The sequence below is a fragment of the Microtus oregoni genome, unplaced genomic scaffold, assembly GCF_018167655.1.
Source record: "Microtus oregoni isolate MIOR12 unplaced genomic scaffold, Mior012 000012F_ref0000307, whole genome shotgun sequence".
Lineage (NCBI taxonomy): Eukaryota > Metazoa > Chordata > Mammalia > Rodentia > Cricetidae > Microtus > Microtus oregoni.
In genome coordinates, this window is record NW_024543071.1 from 53,038,232 (window position 1) to 53,064,531 (window position 26,300).

At 42.0% G+C, this 26,300-nt stretch overlaps 1 protein-coding gene across 2 annotated transcripts in view; it reads left to right on the forward strand.

Annotated features, from left to right (window-relative positions):
• The first annotated feature begins 2,301 nt into the window (after positions 1 to 2,301).
• The window catches only part of Kdm2a (lysine demethylase 2A), a 74,324-nt gene continuing 50,325 nt past the window's right edge, over positions 2,302 to 26,300 (forward strand). Inside the window, exons 1-2 of one of the 2 annotated variants that reach the window (XM_041660800.1) lie at positions 2,302 to 3,059; positions 4,212 to 4,315. In XM_041660800.1, coding sequence (XP_041516734.1) covers positions 4,274 to 4,315 — 42 coding nt within the window. In that variant the 5' untranslated portion in view covers positions 2,302 to 3,059; positions 4,212 to 4,273. Of the gene's footprint in view, positions 3,060 to 4,211; positions 4,316 to 20,370; positions 20,592 to 26,300 lie in introns of those variants that run through there. The other variant, XM_041660801.1, reaches the window with a different exon arrangement.

The following is a 26,300-nucleotide window of genomic DNA, read 5'->3' on the forward strand; positions in this document are numbered from 1 at the left end:
AAGATAGATGCCAACCAGACCTGGTGGCACACAACTTTAATTCCAGCACTTAGGAGGCAGAGGCAGGCAGATCTCTGAGTTCGGGGTCAGTCTGATCTACAGAGGAGTTCCAGGACAACCAGGGCTCTGTTATACAGAGAAACCCTGTCTCAAAAAACAAACAAGCAAGCAAAGAAAAAAAAGACAGACACTGGAGCTGGCAAAATGGCTCAACTGCTGAAGTGCTCACTGGCTGCAGGATGATGACTAACCAACCATTGTTGTTGTGAGATGTTTCTGTTGACAGTTGCACAACTGTGGATCTCTTTCTCCCAGTAATTACGCTGACGGTTTACTTTATAATCCAATTGTCTATCTTTAAAACAAGTTTAAAAACACAAAGTTCTTTCTCTTGTCTATTAAAGATTGAAACAAAGCAGAGAATGTCTGTAAAAATCCCGTGTGCCTTAGCAAAAAGCTTCTGCTTTATTAAATAATACTTTGTGTTTAAGGAGAGTCTTTACACCAGTTCAAAGTGTGAAAGAAAAAGTATCATTTTTCCAACTGTCAACCACTAACGTCTTCCTAAAAGATCTAGAAGGCTGTTTATGGACGTTTTTTGATAGATACACCGCCCTCTTCCTCTTCCATTCCACACTCTACAGGATCAAGCTGAAGAGTTGGAAATCAAGGCAGGGAGAAAAAGATTTGTGTGACACCACTCAGCAAGGGGAAGGTGCCAACCTCAAGCACTTGGATGTGTAGCGTCCAGGCCACCGTCCTTTGTGGGATTTACAATTTAAACGGGCCTCAAAGCACGAGATTGGCTGGGGAACTGCCCTGAGCGCAGTTGGGCTGCTCGCATGGCATTGCTCTGTTACCTCTGGCTGGGCTCCGTCGACGTCCGGAGCCTGCTAGCCCGTCGGGCAGCTGTCGAGCCGTGGGAGCCCGTTCGTGGGCAGGGCCGGGCAGCTTGGGCCGCCGCTGCCCCATCGCTGACCCTTGCGCGAAGCTGCGCACACAGACCGGAGACATTTTCCCGGCTGGGCCTCCCTTACACGCCACGGCCCTGGGGTTAGGGGCGGCCCGCGCCCCTCTCAGTGGGGGGCGCCCCGACTCGCCGGGGGCGGGGTCACGTCCCACCCGGGCCGCCGAGGGCACCGGCGCGACGGAAACCTGAGCGTGGCCAACAGCAGGGGCTTCCTGGGCCACCACCCCGGGTGCCTGTGGCCCGCGGTGGGTGCGCTGGCCGCCGCCGCCCCCGAGCCGTCGTGGATCCCACTGTCGCGCACAGCACCTGTGGACGCCCTTGTCAAGCGTCTGGAGCTCCCCTGAGGGAGCCGAGCCTAGGACAGACATGCTACTACTCCCGTTTCCTGCCCCTTCGGAGCGGCAAGGAGTGAGTGAGGCGGAACCGGGTCGCTGCACAGAGGAACCCCCCGTGCTAACGGCGGCCAGGCCCTGCAGCGGGGGTGCTGGGGCCTACTCCGGGATGGCGAGCAGGTGGGCCTCGGTCCACCGGCCGGCGCGCGCGCGAGAGCGCCCGGCGGGAAGACGCGGCCTCTCTGCGCCCCCTCGGGCTGAGCAGGCCCGAGCGCGGCACCCGGCTCTGGCCCATTCCCATGGCATGACCCCGGGGGACCCCGCGCTGAGGCGGCCAACGGCTGCCCTGGCACAGGCCGCCTGGCCCTAGGTCGTCTGGCTGTCTGGGCGCCTAGGGCAGAGATGCCAGTAGGGGAAGGGGAGATGCTTCCCTACTGCGTGTGGGGGGACGTTGTGTTTTGTGGGGGTCGGGGGTCACAGCCCTGCCTAGAGCAGTGGGGGAGGGCGACTGGCGGAGCTGGCCGGCGGTGGGCGGGGTCACAGGCGAAGTTGTGTGTGTGCGTGTGTGCCCGCGCGTGTGTGCATGTGTGTGCGTGTGTGTGTGTCGAGAGTGCGGCGTGGGGGAAGGAGCCCGCGGAGGAGGCTCGCAGCTTGCGCGCAGGCGCAGGCCTCCCGCCGCGCCGGTGCCCTGGAAGGAGGCGGGCAGGGAACGGGGGCGGTAGGCCGGCCAGAGGGCTTGCGGGCTGACGCGAGGTGGGGAGGGCGGGGAACCGCGTCGGCGTCGCGGGGCGCGGGCGATTCGAGGCCGACGCTTCCGCGCGTGCGCGCGCCGGCGGCGTGTCCGCGTTCGAGGGGAGTGACGCGTGCGCGTTCACGTGTGCCCGGGAGAGCGGTAAGGAGCGCAGGGAGGCTTGAAGGAGGTGGGGGTGGAGAGACGACGGGGGTGGGGGGTGGTGAGGAGACGGCGCCTGCGCAGTGAGCCCGGAGGAGCTGTGTGTATGTGAGAATCTGACGGGTTCAAAATGGCGGCGGCTGCTTCAGCGGATCCTCCTGTGTGAGGGAAACAACACCCCTCCCCAGCAGCAGCGGCGGTAGCGGCGGGTCGCGGAGCACCTTTCCAGCTCCCGGGCCTGTCGCGGCTGTTCCTCTCCCGGGCAGGGGGCTCCTCTGGTGGAAGGGCAACGACAGGGGGCCCATCCCCCGGAGTCCCTCCTCTGCGACTGGGGAGTAGCCGGGGGGTGGGGGGGATCGTCCCGCAGCGCGGAGCCCCGGCTTAGGGGACGACGCAAAGGCAGCCGGGGGCCCCCAGTCAGAGCGCTTCGCTCCTCCCGCCCCCTCCGCCCCCCGGGGCCGGGGCCCGCGTTCCGGGGGGCCGGGCGGCGCGGGGAGCGTCGGCCGGGTGGATCTCAGCTGATCGGCCGTGGCTCCTGGGCTTCGGAAGCGTCTGCGCTCTGCCGAGGGTACCGAGAGGAGGGTGCTCCTCGCGGCCGGGTGCCCAGGTCTCGGGCTGGGGCTGCTGACTGCCGGCCCGGGGGAGTCGCTGAGTGTCTTGCTCTCCTAACGCCTCGGACTCCTAGTCTGTAAAGCCCGAAGAGGAGGCTTGATTCAGTAACTGTTTCCTCTTTTCCGGGTCGCTCTGACCCGTGTCTGGATACTGGGTTAATACACAGAAAAACCGAAGACGACGTTAGGGATTTAATTTTTTTCTGTTTTTGGAATCTTCTCTCTTGGACAAGAACTCAAGAACAAAATCCCCGGTGAGATTTCCCCTCCCCCTCCCCCGCCCTGGGAAGTTTGGTTCCCTGTCTGATCTAAAGACTTGATGTAAAGTTTTTATTTAGTTGCAAGGGGTGAACCATAGAAACGCCTTTTCCCTGGGGGAGCAGTCGAGGTTTGCCGCTTTCCTGTACAGCCCTGGCGGGGTCAGGCTATGGCCCGCAGAGGAGGGCAGTGCCACGGACTGCTCTCTCAAACTATGTCATCAGGTCCCCTGAAAGGATTCCGTTAACGTGGCCGTAATATATTTACAAGAGAGAAAAACATTTGCATTCCCAATGGAAGCCATTATCCAGCAAAAAGAATATCTAGAAAAATCAAAATCCTTTCTTGGTGTTATGGATTGATTGACGAGCCAATCTGTCTTTATTCAATAGTCGTTTCATTTATTATTTACCCATCTGGATCAGATGGTGTTTTTGCCTCCGTATTGCAACTCTCAAATTTGTTTCCGAGTTGTACACCTTGTGTTGTGGAGGGTAGTTCTGGGAAGGCAACAACTGTGCGCAGTCTTACTAGAAGGCTATGGGGCATTGGTTTGGAGTCTTTCTGTAAAAACTGTTTTTTCTTGCCCTCTTTTTGATGAAAGTAATCTTTTTGCTGATAGTTTTTCATTACTTGTTTAAGAACTCATTTGTGTTTAGCATCTGGATTATTTTTGCGCGTACTTCCAACTGGTCATTCAGGCTCTAGAAATAAAAGTTCTTGCTGGGTTTGGTGGTACGCGCGCCTTTGATCCCAGCCCTCGGAAAGCAGAGGCAGTCGGATCTCGTTTGAGTTTGAGGCCAGCCTGATTTACATAGTGAGTTCTAAGACAGCCAGGCTATGTAGAGAGACCCCATTTCAAAAAAAATTGGGAGTGGGGGGAGTAAGTCCTGAGGCTTTTCCTCTGTCTGCCTGTCTGTCTTTCTAATCTGTCTAACCTATTTATTGCTAAAGTTGCCGGGAAGTTTTGCTAACTGCAATCCTATGGGCAGAAACAAACGATGTGACCGGGTTCTATGGTTGTGATGTGATTAGTGTTGACAAGATGTGACACCATTTGCCCATGTGGGTAAAGGCTCCAAATTCGTGAAAGGATTCTTAACTTTCAACTTATATCTGTTCATTTCCTTTGCAATTTGGTTCCTAAGGAGGAAGAGGAAGGCAGTCCCAGAGTGGTTTCTTCACAGTACTTTCATCAGAAGAGTAAGAGATGGAACCTGAAGAAGAAAGGATTCGGTACAGCCAGAGATTGGTTAGTATTTTCAACTCCCTTTTTTTTGAAAGTAATTATTTAAATGGCTTTTCCATGTACCAGAGGAGGGGTGAAGGTATAATAATATCCTACTGTTGTTTTTTTTTTTTTGTCAAATAGTTAGATCCTTAATTCATCCTGTTTTGAAATGGAATTACAGCCTAAACTTTTATAGAAATCATTGCAAACTGCAAATGAAAGGTTTTTGTGGATTGCAACCGGACTAAGATTCTTAACTTAGCAATACTGTTGTAAATCTAATTGAATACATTATATTAGAATGTAAATTTTGGGAAAAACCAAGGAAGGATAGTTTTATTCAATAAATTAGCATTATTTGACTATTTAAAATTTTAAGTTTTGAGCTAGGGCATTAATAAGCTATGGATTTTTGGGGGATAAGTTAACTGGTTGTTTTAATAAGTTAACAGTTTGGTGAGTTTGGAGGATTATTGAGATGATGGATTGAGGGCAATACTGGATGCTGCTTAAGTTCTGTGTCATATTTTGGAAGGAATTTATGAAACATGTTACTGAAAGAACTCTTGTAGTTTGGAGGGATTAGCTTGTATGTGCATTTGGGTGTTTTTAGTCTGCTTCCCTCTCAGGATCTCTCTGCTGCAGTCTAGGAGTTGTTGTCTCTCCTTAGTCATGGAGACCTTTGTTAGCATTATTCCCCGTGCAGTTATTTTAAACACTTGAATTTGAGTTTGTAGAGTGGGGTAGGAGAGCCACAAAATTGTATGTGAGATCTGGTGAACTCAAAGGCTTAGAATATTACTGAAGAACTTATGTGATTTTATTGGGTTCTGTGTTTAGACTGTTTGGAAGAAAAGTAAGTAAATAGTTCCCTAATCCATTTTCTGGTGATCTTCACTCTTAGAGAAAAGGCTACAGGTTTCTTTTGTTTGCTTTTTTGAGATACTTTCTCACACTATAGCCTATGGTAGCCTGGAATTTGTGGCAGTCCTCCTGCCTCAACCTCATGAATGCTGGTATTTCAAGTGTGAACTACCTTGCCTGCTTTCTTTTTTCTTTTTCTTTTAATGTGCTTGTTAAAAAAAAAAAAAAGATTTGGTATGGAAGGCTAGAGAGATGGCTCAGTGGTTAAGAGCACTCTAAAGAGCACTCTGCTGCTCTTGCAGAGGACCTGGTTTAGTTCCCAGAACCACATGGAGGCTCACAAGTAACTAATTCCGGTTCCAGAGGATCTGATACCCTCTTCTGACCACCTGGGTACCAAGCACACACATGCACAGACATACAAAACACATAAACTATCTAATTTTTAATGCTTTGACATGTATCAGCAAGTATATCTGACATGCATATATTCTGGTCAGCTGTATTGCAGGGATTTATTTTATATCCCTGAATCCATATCCATTTATAAGATTTTATTCTGGGTGGTGGTGGCACACACCTTTAATCCCAGCACTTGTGAGGCAGAGAGAGGTGGATCTCTGAGTTAGAGTCCAGCCTTGGTCTACAAGAGTGAGTTCCAGGATGGCCAGGGCTATACAGAGAAAAAAAATTGTCTCTCTTATATATATCTAGATACCTATATAAATAAATATTTGTGTAATATATAAATAAAATCTTTTTTTGTTTGTTTTTTTGTTTTGTTTGTTTCCTGACGGGATTTCTCTGTGTAGCCCTGGCTGTCCGGTACAACTCTATAGGCCAGGCTGGCCTCGAACTCAGGGATCTACCTGTCTCTGCCTCCCAAGTACTGGGATTAATGGCGTGTGCCACCACACCCAATCAAATATTTATTTATAAATACAAATACATATAGTTAAAATAAATTTAAAGATTTGTTTTATGTATATGTCTACCTACATGTATGTATGTATTGTTACCACATGCATACAAATGCCACAGAGGCCAGATCCCTTGGAATTGGAATACAGACTTTTGTGAGCCATTGTGTGGGTGCAGGATTACTAACCTTAGGTCTCCTTCAAGAGCAAGTGGTCTTAACTGCTGAGCCATCTCTCTATCCTCTGGAATTAACTTTTCAAGTTTATAGAATTGTTGAACTGTTTGATAGCTACCTAAAAAGGATTTTAAAGTCTGGTGTTTAAAGGAAAAGCCTTTTCAGCAAACAAAACATCTCACATTTTTAACAAAGTAGAGAAGTCTTGAAGTAAGGATATCTAGAGATTCTGTGAGACTTTTGTCCTGTTTTTTTTTTTTAACTTATGTAAGGTAATTTCTTCCTGTGTCATGCCACCCTTACTAGCATATTTCTTCTTAGTTAATGAGCTATTGCACAGTGTCGTGTAAAATAATATGTTGTATTTTTGTATATGTGTACATTTGTCCTTGTGTATATGTGTATGTTTGCATGTGGAGGCCTTGATCACTTCACTTTGTCTATTTTGTCTGTGCCCATGCCCATATTTGTGCTGTTGTGCTCACCTGGAGTGTTAGTATGGAGTGTTAGTATGGAGGCCAGATGTTATGTCTTCCTTTACTACTCTCACTGTATTTTTTAGAAAAGATATTTAGGCTAAACCGATTGGCCAGCTTTCATGTTTGTGCCTTTGTTTTGTTTTGTTTTTGAAGATAGGGTCTCACAGAGACCTCATTATCTGAGGATGACCTTGAACTGATCCTTCTGCTTCCACCTCTGATTGCTGGAATTATAGGCATGATTCACCATGTTCACTCAGCTTTTACCAGACTGCAGAAGATCAAACTGAGGTCCTCATGATTGCAGGGCAAACACTTTACCAACTGAGCCATCTCTCCAGGCCCTTATAATGTAACTTTTAAAAATTAATGTGCGCGCGCACACACACACTTTTTTTTTAAGCATTTGTCTTAAAAAAAAATAGGGTTTTCTATGCAAATAAGGCTGGCATCAAGTTTCTAGTGATCCTGCTTCTCCCTCCATCATGTATTGGATTGCATACACTATACCTGGGTCTTAAGTAAGATATACTATATTTTAAAGTGAGTTTTAAGACTTACATGAAGGTTCAATTCCTAGTCAACCCCCACCGCCATGATGCCTCAAAATTGCTTGTAACTCTAGTTCCAGGTGGTCTGATGCACTTTTAAGATCTGCAAGGGCTCTTACCTGCACACGCTACATACTACATGCTATATACACACAATAAATAAATGTTAAAAAAATGAAAATACTGATTCTATTTTTTTCTTGTCCTTAAAGAGTTATAGATAAAGATAAAAGAAGTATCACACTGTGATAGGAAAAATAGCTCATTGTTACTGGATAATAACACACATAAGTTGAATGTGCAATTGGTCCTTAAAATTCCTAATTCAACCAGCCATGATCCACTAACACTTGAAAACAGAATGTGTCTGTGTTGACCATGTACAGGCATCTTTGTTATTAGTCTCATACAATACAGTTAATGATTACAGTGATGTGTCATAATGACATTGAGGACAGATATACTATGTGTGTAAGTATGCTCTATGATGTTATAAGGGTGCATTTGCAGTATAATTCAGTTTTAAGAGTGTATCTCGGGGGCTGGAGAGATGGCTCAGTGGTTAAGAGCACTAACTGCTCCTCCAGAGGACCCGGGTTCAATTCCCAGCACCCACATGGCAGCTCACAGCTGTCTGTAGCTCCAGTTCAAGAGAATCTGACATCGTTATACCAATGTGCATGAAATAAAGTTAAATAAAGTTTAAAAAAAAAAAAAAAAAAAAAAAAAAGAGTGTATCTCTGTCTTTAAGTGATGCAAAACCATTTGCTAGTTTGTTTTTCAGCAACCTTTAAGGTGAATTTTTGTTTGGTTGGTTTTTTGTTTTTTAAGACAGGATTTCTCCAGCCGGACAGTGGTAGCGCATGCCTTTAATTCCAGCTTTCGGGAGACAGAGGAAGGTGTCCTCATCTCTGAGTTTGAGGACAGCCTGGTCTACAAAGCAAGTTCCGGGACAGCCAGGCCCTTTAAACAGAGAAAACTTGTCTTGAAAAAAACAAACAAAAGATAGGATTTCTCTGTGTTGTTGCTCTGTAGATCAGGCTGGCCTCAAACTAAAAAGACCTGCCTGCACCCTCCCCAACCCTCCTACACATTGAAGGTGTGCACCATGATTGCCCAGCAAAGGTGGATTCTATGATTCCCTTTATATATTTGGAAACAAGCATAATGCCTTAAGTAATTTGTCCTGGGTTAGTTATCTAGCTAAGAAGGGACAGAGCTAAGATTCAAAGTTGACAGTCTAGTTAAGGTCTACTAAGTTGTTCAGCTTTGTTGGTGATACTTTTTTATGTTTTTTGTTTGTTTGATTGGTTATGTGCTTGCTTGTTTGTTTTTTGAGACGGGGGTTTCTCTGTAGCTTTGGAGCCTGTCAAGGAACTCACTCTGTAGACCAGATTGGTCTTGAACTCACAGAGATCCGCCTGCCTCTGCCTCCTGAGTGGTGAAATTAAAGGTGTGCACTATCGCCACCTCGCAGGATTTGACTTTTTGAGAGACCTCTCAAGCAATTAAAACACTAACTAAAAAGGTCAGTATCTATGTAAGTGAAGAAGTTAGAATATTGACAAAATATTATGAATGTGCTGGGAAGACAGAGACTCAACAGAGTGGTAGTATGTTTAAATTACAATATCTGTGACTGAATTGCAGAAAGGATTGGAATTGCTATCCTTAGACAAACCCAGGGAGAGTGCAGGAATGGATTTGTGACCAGTTAGTACACTGGTGATTCAAGTAGTAAGTTGGTATGGGATTATTGAGAGCTGATGGGAGAATTAAAGGGAATGATTAGAAAAATACTTAGAGAAACCATAGGCTTTTCATTTATTAGATGTTTTGAGAATGAATGTAAAGGAGGTGTAGATGTGACTTTGTATCTTATAGTGTAGTACATTCATTAAGATAGGGCACACTTTTTTAACTTTTGTTTGTTTGTTTTCTGAGACAGGGTTTCTCTGTGTAGCCCTGGCTATCCTGGAACTCACATTGTAGACCAGACTGGCCTTGATCTCACAGAGATCTGTCTGCCTCTATCTCCTAAGTGCTGGGTTTAAAAGTGTGTGCCACTAACACTAGGCCCAATTTTATTCTCTAAAGTCAATTTTCAGTAATTGTATATTGAAGGAAACCTCTTGGATCCTCATTTTTTCTGTGACTCATGATATCTAACTGAATATAAGATGGGAAGTTCAGTTTTATCTGTGTAGTATGTTTTGCAGCCAAGCATGATTCTTTTTCATGGCATATACATAGTGTGGTACCATTATATCATTGAAACTCTCATATTACTGACTTGGTTAACTGAGTATACCAAGAACAAACAAGAATGTAACACAATTTAATCTGTTCTGGAGTAAAATACTGGTGGCAGTGCTATAATTATCAAGAGGGGTGGTTAGGAAAGAGTCAAAAGGAAGGGAAGTGCCAAGGAATAATAATTTGTTATGTCTTTTTGCTTCATTTCTGGTCATTAGAGAAAGATAGAGACTGTTTATGTTCCTTGAACCATTGAGTTACTTTTGCTCTGTTATATGTTCTCCAGTTTGCTGTAATAATTAGTTTGGTTTACCCTGGTTCCTTGATACTGGGAAATGGTTTCCCTGGGTGGCAGCAGGCATGACTGAAGTAGAAGACATCCTGAAGACATTAATTTGGCAGTCTTTTGGTCTTGTAGAACTGAATGCTCGTCTACCAAGATCTTTCCTTTGTACTTTTAAGGAGAAAACAATGTCAGTTTAGCAGTAATTTAATCCTTAAACACTTCTCCTACCTGCAAGAATTCTCCTAATTATACAAAGACTATTTGAATTTGTATATAAACTGCTGTGGGATTATCCTTTATGCTTAATCAACTTTTTCTCTGGAAAGCATTTCATTTTACTACTATTTTATTTTAATTATTTTTTTTTTCCAAGACAAAACCTTACTACATAGTTATGGCTGTCATGGAACTTACTATGTAGACCAGACTGGCCTTGAAGTTGCAGAGATCCACCTGCCTCTGCCTCCCCAGCGTAGGGATTAAAAGTGTATATCACTATTCCCCGTAAGCATTTTATTTATTTATTTATTTGTTAATCTATTTATTCGTTTATTATTTATTTATGGGTTTTTCAAGACAAGGTTTCTCTGTGTAACAGCCTGGCTGTCCTGGAACTCACTTTGTGAGCCAGGCTGTCGTCGATCTGCCTGCCTCTGCCTCTGCTGGATTAAAGGGGTGTGCCACCAAGCCCAGCTAAGCTTTTTTTTTTTCTTTTTAGATGTATTTATTTACTATGTATACAGTGTTCTACCTGGGCACCAGAAGAAGGCACCAGAACTCATAGTTGGTTGTGAGCCACCATGTGGTTTCTGGGAATTTAACTCAGGACCTATAGAAGAACAGCCAGTGCTCTTAACCTCTGAGCCATCTCTCTGGTCCCTACAGCCAGTGCTCCTAACTGCTGAGCCATCACTCTAGCCCCCAACATATTATTTTTAAGATTTATTTTAATATTATTTATTCGTGTGTGTATGCATGGGAGTGTGTGCTTTCAGAGGTCAGGAAAGGGTAGGTATTAGATTCCATAGTGCTGGATTAAAGGTGCTTATGAGCTATATTGGGAAATGAACTCAGGTCTGCTAAAGGAGCAGCAAGTACTGTTGACCACCAATAATACCAGTATGCCTTGGGTCTTGGAACCCTGACTGGAACTACCAGGTAATAAAGAAAGGACAGACACTTGTACAGAACAACTGTAGTCCAGTGGGCTGTGATGGAGTGGCACCAACTACGCAGCAACCCAGAACCTTAGCACCTTTATTATGTACAGAACAGGATGAGTTAACCAGTCTTAGAAGGAGATGTCTATAGGGGGAGCAGTCTCAGTACTGTAAAATTTGGAGTAAGGAACTGAGTTTTTTAGTTTTTGCAACATTGAAACTTGACCAGAGGAAGACTTTATCATCCCTCTGAGCCTTAGCGGAGAGTGGGGAGGAGCTTTGCCTTCTTCCATGGATCTGAGGCATTGGGTCCTTGGCATGTCGAGAATATATATTCATTCAGGATTTGCCTGTTTCTGTACATTCACTCAGGTCTTCCTCCACTTCCCCACACATTACTAAGCAAGCTTTCTCTCCTCTCCAGCCCTATGAAGTGTCTTCCCCCGGGTCAGAGCTTCCTATTAAGTTATTTTTTAAATTAATTTATTTATTAAGAAAATGGTGTTCTGCTGGCATGTATGCCTGCAGGCCAGAATTGGGCACCAGATTTCATTACAGATGGTTCTGAGCCACCCTGTGATTGCTGGGAACTGACCTCAGGACCTCTGGAATAACAGATGCCTCTTAACTGCTGAGGCATCCTCTCTAGCCCCCTATTAAGTTCTTACAGCATAGAATTTCTTTTATGTTTAGTACTTACTAGAATCTGCATTTTATTTCTTAGTTTCTTTTTTTTTTTAATGTGCAGGTGCTTTTTTTTTTTAGATTTTATTTATTTAGTATACAGTATTCTGCCTGCATGTATGCTTGCAGGCTAGAAGAGGGCACCAAATCGCATTACAGATGGTTGTGAGCCGCCATGTGGTTGCTGGGAATTGAACTCAGGACCTCTGGAAGAGCAACCAGTGCTCTTAACCACTGAGCCATCTCTCCGACCTTTTTGTTTTGTTTTGTTTTTTCAAGACAGTGTTTCTCTGTAGCTTTGGATCCTGTCCTGGAACTAGCTCCTGTAGACCAGGCTGGCCTCGAACTCACAAAGGTCCACCTGCCTCTACCTCCCGAGTGCCAGGATTAAAAGCGTGTGCCACCACTACCAGGCTCCCGACCCTTACTTTTTAACAGATATAAAAGAACATAATGAAGTGTTACATGCTTGGTAAATTGACAAGAACTGGCATTTTTAAGCCAAGTGTGGTGGTACATATCTTTTGACATGTTTGGTAAATTAACAAGAATTGGCATTTTAAACCAAGTGTGGTGGGTGCTTCATATCTTTTGTCTCAGCACTGGGGAGGCAGAGGCAGAAACAGGTAGATCTCTATGAGTTTGAGGCCCCCTTAGTTTACATAGAGTTCCAGGATAGTCAAGCTAGATAGTGAGACCTATCTCAAACCAGCCACCTGGCTTTTTAGAAAATTTATTTATTTATTGAGATCTACATTTTTCTCTGTTCCCCTCCCCCCTTTAATCCTCCCCCGAGGTCCCCATGCTCCCAATTTACTCAGGAGATCTTGTCTTTTTATACTTTCTACTTCCCATGTAGATTATATCTATGTAAGTATCTCTTAGTGTCCACATTGTTGTCTAAGTTCTCTGGAATTGTGGTTTATAGGCTGGTTTTCTTTACTTTATGTTTAAAAACCACCTATGAGTGAGTACATGTGATAATTGTCTTTCTGTGTCTGGGTTACTTCACTCAAAATAATGTTTTCGAGCTCCATCCATTTTTCTACAAAATTCAAGATGTTACTTTTTCTGCTGTGTAGTACTCCATTGTGTAAATGTACCACATTTTCCTTATCCATTCTTTGATCGAGGGGCATCATTTAGGTTGTTTCCAGGTTCTGGCTATGACAAACAATGCTGCTATGAACATAGTTGAGCACATGTCCTTGTGGCACAATTGAGCATCCTTTGGATATACACCCAAAAGTGGTATTACTGGGTCTTGGGGAAGGTTGTTTCCTAATTTTCTGAGAAATCACCACACTGACATCCAAAGGGGCTGTACCAGCTTGCATTCCCACCAGCAATGCAGAAATCAATTTCTTTTCCCCACAACCTCTCCAGCATAAGTTGTCATCAGTGATTTTGATTTTGGCCATTCTTACAGGTGTAAGATGGAATCTCAGAGTTGTTTTGATTTGCATTTCTCTGATGACTAAGGATGTTGAACATTTCCTTAAGTGTCTTTCAGCCATTTTAGATTCCTCTGTTGAGAGTTCTCTGTTTAGGTCTGTACTCCATTTTTTTTTATTGGATTATGTGATCTTTTGATGTCCAATTTCTTGAATTCTTTGTATATTTTGTATATCAGCCCTCTCTGTCTGTTGTGGGGTTAGTGAAGATCTTTTCCCATTCTGTAGGCAGTCGTTTTGTCTTGTTGACTGTGTCCTTTGCTTTACAGAAGCTTTCAGTTTCAGGAGGTCCAATTTATTAATTGTTTCAGTGTCTGTGCTGCTGGGGTTCTATTTAGGAAGTGGTTCCCTGTGCCATGCGTTCAAGTGTGTACTTTCCACTTTCTCTTCTATAAGGTGCAGTGTGGCTGGCTTTATGTTGAGGTCTTTGATGCATTTGGACTTGAGTTTTGTGCATGGTGATAGATATGGGTCTATTTTCAGTCATCTACATGGTGATATCCAGTTATGCCAGCACCACTTGTTAAATATGCTTTCTTTTTTCCATTTGATATTTTTTGTTTTATCAAAGATCAGGTGTTCGAAGATGTGTGGATTGATATCCAGGTCTTGTATTCAGTTCCATTGGTCTTCCTGTCTGTTCTTATACCAGTACCAGGCTGTTTTCAGTACTATAGCTCTGTAGTAGAGTTTGAAGTCAGGGATTGTGATGCCTCCAGAAGTTTTTTTATTGTCCAGGATTGTTTTGGCTATCCTGGGTTTTTTGCTTTTCCAAATGAAGTTGAGAACCATTATTTCAAGGTCTTTGAAGAATTTTGCTGGGATTTTGATGGGCATTGAGTTGAATCTGTAGATTGCTTTTGTTTAGAAAATTTAATTATGTATATGTGCATGTGACTTCAGGAGCCCATAGATGAAGCCATCATCCAGAGGTGTCAAATCCCTCTGGAGCTGAAGTTACAGGTGCTTGTGAGCCACTCAACATGGGTGCTGATAAACAAACTAAGGTCATCTGCCAGAACAGTGCTTTTAACATTGTTTTCTCTCCAGCTCTAAGGAGTTCTGGGATTAAAGGCACTCAGCACCATCACACCTAATTGCCTTTTTTCATTCTTAAAATAAGAGCTCTCTCAATAGCACAAGCTGGCCTAAACCTCATGGTAATTTTCCTGTTTTAACTTCCTTGGTGCTGGAATCATAGGCATGAGCTACCATGCCTGCCTGAATTCTACATTAATAAACGTTTTATTTTGTTTTGTTTTTCTAGACAGGGTTTCTCTTTGTAGCCTTGGCTATCCTGGAACTCACTCTGTAGACCATCACTGCCTGACCTTGCCTTCAATAAACATTTTAAAAAGTATTTAACGTATGTGGTATTTTGCCTCCATATGCTTGTAGAGGCCAGAAGAGGGTGTTGGATACGCTGGAATTAGAGTTAACAGCTAGTTTTGGGCCACATTGTGGAGTTCCTTGGTTCATTACCACTGTGAGTTCTTGAAAGTTCCAGTTTAACCCAGGATAGCACAGACATAAGTAGAGACTTTTTTGAATATATTGTTAGCATAATTCTATAATAAGGGAAATATTTAGGTGATATAACTTATATATAATTATAAAAAAAACACAACCATCTGGAAGCAACCTGAGCCAGATTGCTGGATCCCCATTCCCAGAATTTCTGATTAAGTCTAGCACAAGATTTGAGTATTCTATTTCTACCTATTTCCCAGATAATGGGGTCAGGGACCACATATTGAAAATAGCTGAGTATAATGTCACATACTTATAGTCCTAGCCCCTGGGAGTAGGTAGAGGCCAAAGAACAATATTTGAGGCCTATCTAGGCCATATGAATTTGTGGAGATGCTATGAGAAGGGAGAAAAAAAGAAGAGGGGGGATTTTAAAAAACAAAAGCCAGTTAGATGGTTCAACAGGTACTTGCCACCAAACTTCATTACCTGAGTTCCTTGTGAGGCCAGCCTGATGTTTTTTTAGCAAAACAAATCTCAAAACAAAAGTTTTGGAACAGGGCATATAATACAGCCTGTAATCTCAGTACTTGGGAGATGAAAGCCATAGGAGCAGGAGTTCAGGGTATCCTTGGCTAAATAGTGATTTCAAGACCAGCCTGGGATATGTGAAACTCTGACTCAAAAAAAAAAAAAGGGGGGGGGGGCTGGAGAGATGGCTCAGTGGTTAAGAGCATTGCCTGCTCTTCCAAAGGTCCTGAGTTCAACTCCCAGCAACCACATGGTGGCTCACAACCATCTGTAATGAGGTCTGGCGCCCTCCTCTGGCCTTCAGGCATAGACACAGACAGAATATTGTATACATAATAAATAAATAAATAAATAAATATATTTAAAAAAAATAAGTCAAGTGTTATTGTTGGTTTTATTATTTTACTGGCTGTGCTTTTTATTATTATTTATTGTTGTTTGAGACAGGTTTTTGTTTGTTTTTCGAGGCTGTTTCTCTGTAGCTTTGGAGCCTGTCCTGGAACTAGCTTTTGCAGATCAGGCTGGCCTTAAACTCATAAAGATCCACCTGCCTCTGCCTCCGCCTCCCTGAGTGCTGGGATTAAAGGCCTGCACCACCTTGCCCAGCTGAGACAGGGTTTTTTGTTTAGCCTTGGCTGTTGGGGAACTTTTCTGTTAACCAGGCTGGTCATGAACTCAGAGATCGGCCTGCCTTTACCTTCTAGGTGCTGGAATTAAAACATGAATCACCATGTTCATCCCTCTTTTTTATTTTTTGTTTTCCATAAAGAAGACTTTCCTTGTGACATTTTCATGCATGTATTTGCTCATATCTTTTCAAGATATGCTTACTTGCTCTTTTTTTTTTTATGATTTTTCAAATTAGGGTTTCTCTGCCTAGCTTAACAGTCCTGGCTGTGCTGCAACTCAGAGATGCACCTGCCTCTACCTTCCAAGTGCTGAGATTAAAGGATAAAGGTGTGCACCTGGTTGTCTTTCTACTTTTATGCTGTTTTATCTTGCCTCTAATGTAAATATTAAATCCCAGAAATGAGAGAAAACATGAGATTTTTGTCTTTCTGAGTCTTAATTTCTTTTCCTGTCAGTATTATAATTTATTGTTTTATAGCTGAAAGAGATGTTTATATGTCTCATTTTCTTGTTTGTTCATGTGTTGATAACTTCAGCTGCTTCCATGTCTTGGGTACTGTTAATAACTGCAGCATGTTGATGGTTTAGATCTCAGAAGCTATCCGTCTATCTGTCCTGTGTATGCATAGGAGCCTTGGCTGGAGAGTTGTTCAGTGGTTAAGAGCATTTACTGCTATTGTAGAGGACCTAAGTTAAGTTCCCAGCACAGTAGATGAGACTATAACTACATCTTTGCAGGGTGTGCCTGGGGGTGGTATAGGGGTGGGAGTAAAGCCTGATGAGCTCATGGACACCACAATCCCTCTGCACATTCATGACCACATAACCACACAGACATACATATGCATAAAAATTTTAAATATCTACAAAAAAATAGACATCTTCCTTTTTCATAGATTTTTTTTTCTTTTCTAAATTGTGTTTCTTCATACCCTTCACTTGGGAAGAGACAATTTTAGAAACATCTTAAATAAGAACTAGTGTCTAAATTTTTTTTGGTCTCATTCTGATCTAATAATCATTTGAATGGTTTTTGTGTGCCTAGCCTATTAATGAAATTCATTGATTTCTATGTATAGAATGGTGACCTCTGATATATGTCCCTTTGAAATAAAAATCTCTTGATTACACAAGAGATAGGTTCTTTGCCATCAGATTGAAAATAAGTAGCACTGTCTTAGGTGTGTTAGCCGCTGTTCAGTTTGTGAGGAAAATTCCTTTAGTTTAGATACAATTCTTTTTGTTTATTGCTAAATTTTAAAGACTATATATTAACTAGTAGTAATATAGAATTAGTTTTTTATTATTATTCTTTTTCTTTTTGAGATCGGATCTCATGTAACCTAGGCTGGCCTACAACTTCTCACCCTTCTGTCTCTGTCTCACCAGTGCTGTGATTACAGGTGGTGCCATCACATCCAGCCTAAATTGCTGCAGTCCACACTGGTCCTCATGATTGCACAGCTAGCTCTTAGCCATTGAGCCATCTCCATTTCTGGTTTTTAATCAAAAGAAAAAAATGGTGTGTGTGGGGGTAAGTTAATAGCATAATCAAACAACTAACTATTCTGAGATGACTTTACCCACACTAAGCACTCTGTTGATTCTTGTGCTTAAATCTTTTTTAAGCTCTTCAAATAAACCCCTCTCTGCTTTACTGAAAAAAAAAAGTACAATTCAGCACTCAAGGAGCAGAGGAAGGTCTCATCTACAGAGGGAGTTCCAGGACAGTCAGAGCTACAGAGAGAAACCCTGACTAGAAAAACAAAGCAAAACAAAAGGCTGTAGGGATGGCTTAGAAGTTAAGAGCTCTTGACTGCTCTTGCAGAGGACCTGGGCTCTATTTCTAGAACCCACACAGTGGCTCACAACCACCTGTAACTATGGTTCCAGGGCATCTGGAGCTGCCTTCTGGCAGGGTACCCAGAGCACACATGGTATACATGCAGTGAAGCACTCATACACATTAAAAAAAAAATTAAAAATTTATTTTTAAACAATTCTTACTGAAAAACAAAGAATAGTTTAAAATATTTCCGTTGCTCACATCTCTCCAATTGCTGCTTTTGCAGTGGTTTGTTGGTTCAGATCAGGGATCAAGGATGTACTTATCCTGTGTGGTTGATAAATACCTTAGTCTGTCTGTCTGCTTCCCAAGTTGTATGATTAAAGGTATGTACCACCACACCTAACTATATATTACTTTTTTTGTTTTTCTTTTTTTTTTTTTTTTTGTTTGTTTGTTTGGTTTTTTGTTTTTCGAGACAGGAGTTCTCTGTAGCTTTGGAGCCTGTCCTGGAACTCCGTGGACCAGGCTGGCCTCAGACTCGCAGAGATCCACCTGCCTCTGCCTCCCAATTACCGGAATTAAAGGCATGCATCACCACCACCTGGCATATTACTGTTGACTGAATTATTTGCAACTAATTTGAACATCATGGTACAGTGTCTCTAATTATTTTAGCACTTAAAATTTCTATAGATTGGGGGCTGGAGAGATGGTTCAGCAGTTAAGAGCACTTTTGCTTTTGTCTAAGACCTGGGGTTCAGTTTCTAGTTCCCACATAGTGCCTCAAAACCATTTGTCCCTTCTTCTGACCTCTACAGACACAAGGTACAAACGTTATGCAGAGATACATATGTAGGCAAAACACTCATACACATAAAATGAAAAATAAATTAAATTTCTCTAGGTTTTATTTACTTATTAAAATTTTGAGGTAGTATCATAACATGACTGGAAGTCTTTGTTTTTTATTTATGTATATGAATGTTTTGTCTACATGTTTGTAAGTGCACTTTGTCCATGCTTAATGTTCTGGGTCACCTGGAACTATAGTTACAGATGACTGTAAGCTTCCACGTTGGTGTGGGGACCAAATTCAGGTCCTCAGCAAAGCAGCAACAACCCTCCCCCCCTTAACCACTGAGCCATTTCTCAAGTTTCCACCTGCTAACTTTTTTTTAACGAGACAAGATTCCCTGTGTAACTGCTCTGGCTGTTTTAGAGCAGTCTGGCCTTGAACTCACAGAGATTCACCTACTTCTGCCTCCTGTAAATTGGGATTAAAGGTTTGTGCAACCGCCATCTGGCCCTGCCTGATAGCTTTTGATCCCATCCCTTAGCCTCCCAAGGGCTGGTGTTACAGATGTATACCACTATGCCTGGCTTACTATAGGATATCTTGCCAGAGAATAAGAACATGATCTTACCAGAAATATATTGTCATAACCAAGGAAATTGTCATTTTTTAATGACAAATGGTCTGAATTTTCCAAATTTTTAAGCATCTTAAAAAGAAACTTAGTATTCATTAAGGACTTGCTCCCCATAACTCCCTAGCCTCTGAAACCTATTTTGATTAATTTCTTTGTCTGTAAGGATTTTACTCATTGTGGATGTTTCTTATCATTAGGATCATATATTATCTTTAGTGTCTGGATTCTTTGACATAGCAGGAGTTTGTGGTTCACGTCTGAGTTTCGTTCCTTTTTTGGTGACTAAACACTTTCTATACAGCTAAACCACATCTTGTTTATTCGTGTATACATTGGTGGACGTTTGAATGGCTTGTTTACTTTTTGATTGTGTTTAATGCCACCATGAATGTGTGTGAATATGTATTTGAATCCTTTTTTAGGTTTTGAAATGGTTGGAAAGAAAAGATCAGTATTGTGGCATGAAAACTAACCAAGATTGAAATTTCAACATCTGTAAATAAAAACTATGCTCTTTCATTTATATGTTGTCTGCGCTGCTTTACTTTCTTGGTGCAGTGACTGAATTGCAGTGTTATGATAGATATAGTACATAGGCTGTTAAGTTTAAAATGTTTTCTACTTGTGTCTCCTTCCCTTGGCATTGACTTTTTTGGGGGAGGGGGAGGAGCATTGAGACAGGGTTTCTCTGTAGCTTTGGAGCCTGTCCTGGAACTTGGTCTGTAGACCAGGCTGACCTTGAACTCACAGAGCTCTGCCTCCAAGTGCTGGGATTAAAGATGCACCACCATCTGGTGGCATTGACTTTTTCAAATTAATAAACTCTTTTTTGTGTTGTTTGTAATGGAACCCAGGGCCTTGTGCATGGTATGCAAGTTAGTATACCATCAACTCATTTCTTCAAGCCCTTAAATTGGTTTCTGATTTTTAGTGTAACTTACTTTTTTTAATTAAAAAATTTTTTATGTTTGTGGCTATTTTGCTTGCTTTTACGTATCTATATATTCTGCATATATGATACCTGAGGAGGCTAGAAGAGGGTGTCACATTTCCTGGAACTGGAGTTATAGACAATTGTTAACTGGCATGTAGGTGCTGGGATTTAAACCCAGGTCCTCTAGATGCCAGCCTCTGGCTTTGAACTCTTAATCTTCCTGCTTTAGCCTCTAAATGCTGGAATTATAGGTATGTTGAATAATGGAGTGGGAAGTACAATTTTTCCACTCTGTTTTCCCAAGTAACATTCTTGCGTTAGTGTGGTATGTGTGTTAGAATCAGTGGGTCAATAAGGATAACTTGTGTGTGTGTTTGTGTGTGTGTGTTTGTTCCCATTTGTGTGGGATGGTATATGCTTATGTGTAGAGGTCAGAAATTTCCCCTGGTTGTTACTCTTCAGGGTCATCCATTTTGTTATTTGAGACAAGAGTTCCTCACTGGCCTGGACTGACTAGGTGAATAGCTCCAGGGATCCACCTGTCACTGACTTCCATGTTGCTGAAATTACAAGTGTACACCACTCTACCTCTCTCTCTGTGTATTTTTGACTTCAGTCTTCATTAAGCAGTACACATTTTACCAGCTGGACTATCTCCCCCACCCTGCTAACTCAAGTTCACAGTAAGTATTCACTCTGTTCTACAGTTCTGTGGCATTTGACAAATGTATTACTATAGTACAATACATTTCACTCCCTAAAAATCTGCTATGCATTCCCCTTCCTTTCTCTATCAGCAACTATGTGTCTTTTTAAATCTATAGTTTTTCTTTTCCTTCATTTCTTCCTCCTTCCCTCCCTTCTAGACAAAGGTTCTCACGTAGTTCTAAATGGCCTTGAGCTTCCTCTGTAGACCAGGGTGGCCTCTAACTCACTAAAATCCACCTCATTTTGCTTTCCAAGTTTTGAAATTGAGAGTATGGTGGTGGCTCACGCCTTTAATCCCAGCATTTGGGGGGCAGAGACAGGTGAATCTCTGTGAGTTCGAGGCCATCCTGGTCTACCAAGTGAGTTCCAGGACAGTCTCCAAAGCTACAGAGAAACCCTGTCTTGAAAATAAATGGTGGTACATCTGTAATTAGAGCACTGAAGTAGGTAGAGACAGAAGAATCAGGAGTTCAAGGTGACCCTTGGACGGATACAAAACAGGTGTGAGACAGTGGGTTATGTGATACCGTTCTCACAAGTAAAACCCAAATTCCTCACTGCCAAACATAGGTTTTCTCCTATATTATCTTTTAAAAGTCCCATTTTATTTATTTATTTATTGCTTTTTCGAGACATGGCTTCTATATGTATCTCTGGCTGTCCTGGAACTCTGTTGACTAATCTGGCCTCCAACTCACAGAGATTTGCCTGCCTCTGCCTCCCGGAGTGTTGGGATTAAAGGTGTGTGCCACCTAAGCCTGACTAAAAAAAGTTGCATACTTTTATAGTATACGTTTAGGTTTATGAACCATTGCTTCCAGATAACATACAGTTAGTGTATGTTTATTTGTTTGCATATGAATTTTGAATTTTTCTTGCACCATTTGTTGAAAACACTGGCTTTTCTGTATTGAATTTCCTTTGGCTATTTGCCAAAGATCAGTAGACTGTCTTTGCATGGGTGATAATTACTTTACACATTCTCATTTCCTCATTGAAGAGCTCAACATTTTCTGGATAGTTTCCCTTTAAATTCAAAGTTGAGTCCAGAAGAGACTGAGATGAAAAATGTATTTTTGTTCTCATAGAACGTGCCCCTTTCCTTCATTGAAGTCAGTTTTGAGTATGTGTTTATCCTTAAGGGTTGAACATGTGCATTTTAGATTATGTTATCAGAAGAGGGGCTATGAAGGACTGGTAAGATGGTTCAACACTTAAGAGAACATGCTGCCAAGCCTGACCACCTGAATTCCATCTTGGAAACCTATAGGGTAGAAGAAGGAACCAATTTTGCTAGTTGTCCTCTGACTTCCATAAGTTGAATGACAGACGTGCGCACATACACACGCACACACTCACACTCTTTCTCTCTCACTCTCATGCTATGCAGTATGCTCCTGCACATACGCACAATATAAAAATAAAAAGATTGGCTGGGCAGTGGTGGCGCATAACTTTAATCCCAGCACTCAGGAGGCAGAGGCAGGCAGATCTTTGTGAATCCGTGGGCAGCCTTGTCTGCAGAGGAGTTCCAGGACAGCTAGGGCTGTTATACAGAGAAACCCTGTCTTGAAGAAAAAAAAAAAAAACTAAATAAATAAATAAAATGAAAGTGAAAACATACATGTTAGTACAATTTTCAATGTGGGGTGATACAAATATTTTTAGGTTATATTTAGGTTTTTGAGAGATTCTCACTACTTAGCCCAGCTGGATTCAAATTTGAGTCCCAGTGCTGTGGCTTTACTACCATTATAGGCTTGCAACTACCATGTCTTGCATGAAAAGCTGTGGATGTGGGTGGTGGTGGTGGTTGCATTACAGTGTGAGTGTACCAAATACTGTTGAATTGTCCACATAACAAATGTTTGCCTCTGTGGTGTATTGCTAACTATAATCCTGTCTCACTGTCTTTTCTCAGGTTTTTATCAGCCTTTTTCCACCAGTAGAATGTGTTTTGTTAGTCTCAAAGGGAGACTGTTGTTGAGTTCTCGGAGTATCATAAATTATGCCCAAAGCTATGTGTGAAGATTCAACTGCTGGTGAAGACAGGCTTTGCCTTAGACCATGTGCAGTTTCTTTTTGTTGCAGTTTTCTCCTGATGTGGGCCTACTTATTTCTGACAAGAGAGCAACAGATCTACAACTTACTTGAACCACTGTTTAAATGTTACCTTTAAAAAAAAAAAAGAGGAGGAGGCAGGGGTCTTATGTATATCTGGCTATCCTAGTATCATGTTGCCCAGGTTGTCCTCAAACTTGATATGCTCTCTCTACGAAAGGCTGGGGGTTGATTATTCACATGTTATGCCAGGCCTGGCCTTACTTAATTGTTGCTTTGACCCAGGAAATTCTGTAAGATCAGGATGGAAACAGTAATCCTAATGACAACTCCAAAATGAATAGTTGACCAGTTTGCTGGTAAGGCAGGCGCTTCATGTATGGAATGAGCATTATGGTGATCTGTTTGGAGGGGAAGAATGAATACCTGTATCTGTAGGTGGTGGTTTGGATGACCTCATTTGCCTTTTTTGGGTTTTGGGCTTTTTTTTGTTTTTTGGTTTTTTTTGTTTGTTTGTTTGTTTTTTGTTTTTTTCGAGATGGTTTCTCTGTGGCTTTGGAGCCTGTCCTGGAACTTCTCGAACTCACAGAGATCTGCCTGCCTCTGCCTCCCGAGTGTTGGGATTAAAGGCATGGGCCACCATCACCCAGCTTCTCATTTGCCTTTCTTTATGCCTGAATTGGCTGTAGGTGAGATGGTGGCAGGAAAGATTCAGTGCTCACTGTAGTAACAGCATGATAATATGATAAGTTGAATTGACTCCTTCAATGCTTAGTTTTCAGTCTGTAGATTATAGATTGTATGTAATTTTTACATAGGTTATAGATTAGGAAGATTAGTATGTTGCATTACAGTGTTTTTTACTGATTTGTAGTAACAAAAGCTTTTTTTGTCCCCAAGTGGTGCTTAGGATGGAACTCAGGACCATGCCCAAGTTAGAGGAACTCTCTACTCTAGCATTGAGCCACACCCAGCCTGGAAATGCGTTTAACATTCATAACACATGGATAGACTTAGCTGTAATAAAAATTTCCAGAAATAGTGTTTACCTATACCGTTTCCTGGTTTCTTTGTTTTGTTGTTGTTGTTTTGTTGTTTGGTTTTTCGAGACAGGGTTTCTCTGTAGTTTTGGAACCTGTCCAGAAACTAGCTCTTGTAGACCAGGCTATCCTCGAACTCACAGGAATCTGCCTGCTTCTGCCTCCTGACTGCTAGGATTAAAGGCGTTATTACTTTTGAAATAATTTCTGAGATTTACAGCAGCATGTGCAAGCATATATCAATTATCTTTAAAGGTGGGTTATAAAATGTTTGAATCTTTTCATTTTTGTTAGGTATACCTCTTTTCCTTTAGCAATTCTACCACATAAAGCAAAGGCTTTTTAAACACCTTATCAGAATGACCACTTCATATTAAATTGCATTTGGTAGATTTTATGATTAGACATGGTATAAGGATACTTTAAGATGCAGCTTCATGGGGCTGGAGAAATGGTTCAATAGCTAAGAGCACTGGCTGTTCTTCCAGATGACCGAGGTTCAATTCCCAGCACCCACTTGGCAGCTCACAATTGTAACTCTAGTTCCAGGGGATCCAACACCATCACACAGACATACATGCAGGCAAAACGCCAATGCGCATAAAGTAAAAATATAAAAAGGCCCTTCACAGAAGGTAAGGCTTCAACTTAGAAATATTAGAGGCCTACTGGGGGAATGAGAAACTTTCCTGCTATTTAAAGAAAAGATAGGCCGGGCGGTGGTGGCGCACGCCTGTAATCCCAGCACTTGGGAGGCAGAGGCAGGCGGATCTCTGTGAGTTCGAGACCAGCCTGGTCTACAGAGCTAGTTCCAGGACAGGCTCCAAAACCACAGAGAAACCTTGTCTCGAAAAAAACAAAAAAAAAAAAAAAGAAAGAAAAGATAATGTAGGTCTTGTCTTTAGACAGTTAAGCTGTTTTTTGTTTGTTTTTAATTTCTGCCGCCTCCCATTTCCCTCCCCCTTAAGCTGTTATTTTTGCAAATAGAAGTGAGGTACAGTATTGACTCATGTTTAGAACAACAGTTGCTAATATATTTGAACGTTGAGAATAAGGTTTTATATATAACCTTGTTCTCTGTAGCCAAGAATCCTGATTCTCCTTTCTCTACCTCCCAAGTTCTGGATTGGTTTTACTTGGTTCTGGAGATGGAACCCATGTTTCAGTCATGCTAGGCAAGTACTTTCCTAACTGAACCAATCTCCAGCCCATATATATATATTTTTTTTTACATTGGTTTCCCTCATTTAATCATGATTATTAAGTATCTTACTAACAGTAAGAGACAGAATCTAGGATTTTAGGTTCCAGGAGTTGTAGGCCAGCCAGATGAAGCCTTATTTCAGAGACAAAACAAAAATTTTAAAAGTTCTTAGGTCCGTTTAGCCATAGGTTTTTCTCCATTTTTGCTTTAGGTGGTATAAATGGGGTGACACAAATGCTTGGCTAGAACCCTGATGAGAGGTGAGAGGTATAGGAGTATGTGGGTTTGGAGGTATATTTTAAATGCAGATCTTGATCTTACATCATCTCCTTCTAAGTCTTCTACTTCTGGACATAAAATTTCAGAAATCTCAGGGATTGTTCGTTTGTTTGGTTGGTTGGTTGGTTTTTCTGGTAACAGAGTTTCTCTGTGTAACAGTTCTGGCTGTTCTAGAATTTGCTTTGTAGACCAGGCTGGCTGATTGAACTGCCTGTTGAGTTAATGGCATGCGCCAACACCACCAGGCAAAAGGTTTTATTTTTAATTAAGTATATATGTGCATGCGTTTCGGCACATGCCATTAGAATACCCTGGAACTAGAGTTACAGGTAGTTGTTAGCTTCCTGTTGGGGTGCTGGGAACTGAATTTGTATCCTCTGGACAAAAAAAAAAAAAATAACAGTGATTCCTCTTAACTGTTGAGCTATCCTTCTTGCCCCTAACTAGATTGTTTTACAAATTTAATTTTAGGTAAATTTATTGTCAGTGAAAAATTTTGTCTGTATATTTTAATGTCTTTTAAATCTTGCATTCATTTATTTTTAATTATGGAGGTTTGTGTGTCTGCATATGAATTTGTGCATGTGAGTACTGGTGAATGAGGACAGACAAACAGGCATTAGATCCTCTGGAGCTGGAATTGAGCTGTCAGACATAAGTAGTAGGAACTGAATTAACGTCCTCTGAAAGTAGTATGCAGCTAAGCCTTGAGTCATTTTTGCAGCCCTTGTTTGAATGTCTTTAAATGTTCACACTCTCAAAAGCCATGATAGATATTTATTAGGTCTGAATTGGTTGGTTTTTTTTTAGTGAATTTACTTCTTTAGGCTTAAAGAGATAGCAGAAATAAAATTCAACTGGATGTCATGGCACACACCTTTGATCTCAGAGGCAGAGGGAGGCTGACCTTTGAGTTTGAGACCACTGTGGACTTCAGAGTGAGTTCAGGATAGACTGGACTACACAGAGAAATCCTGTCTTAAAACAAAATGTAAATTTCACAGGTTGGAAACCCAGTGGCTGATTAAAACCTTGTTCTATTTTGTGCATTCTGAGAATATCCGTTAATCTTGAGCTTGGAGAAAGAAAAGTGGATGATT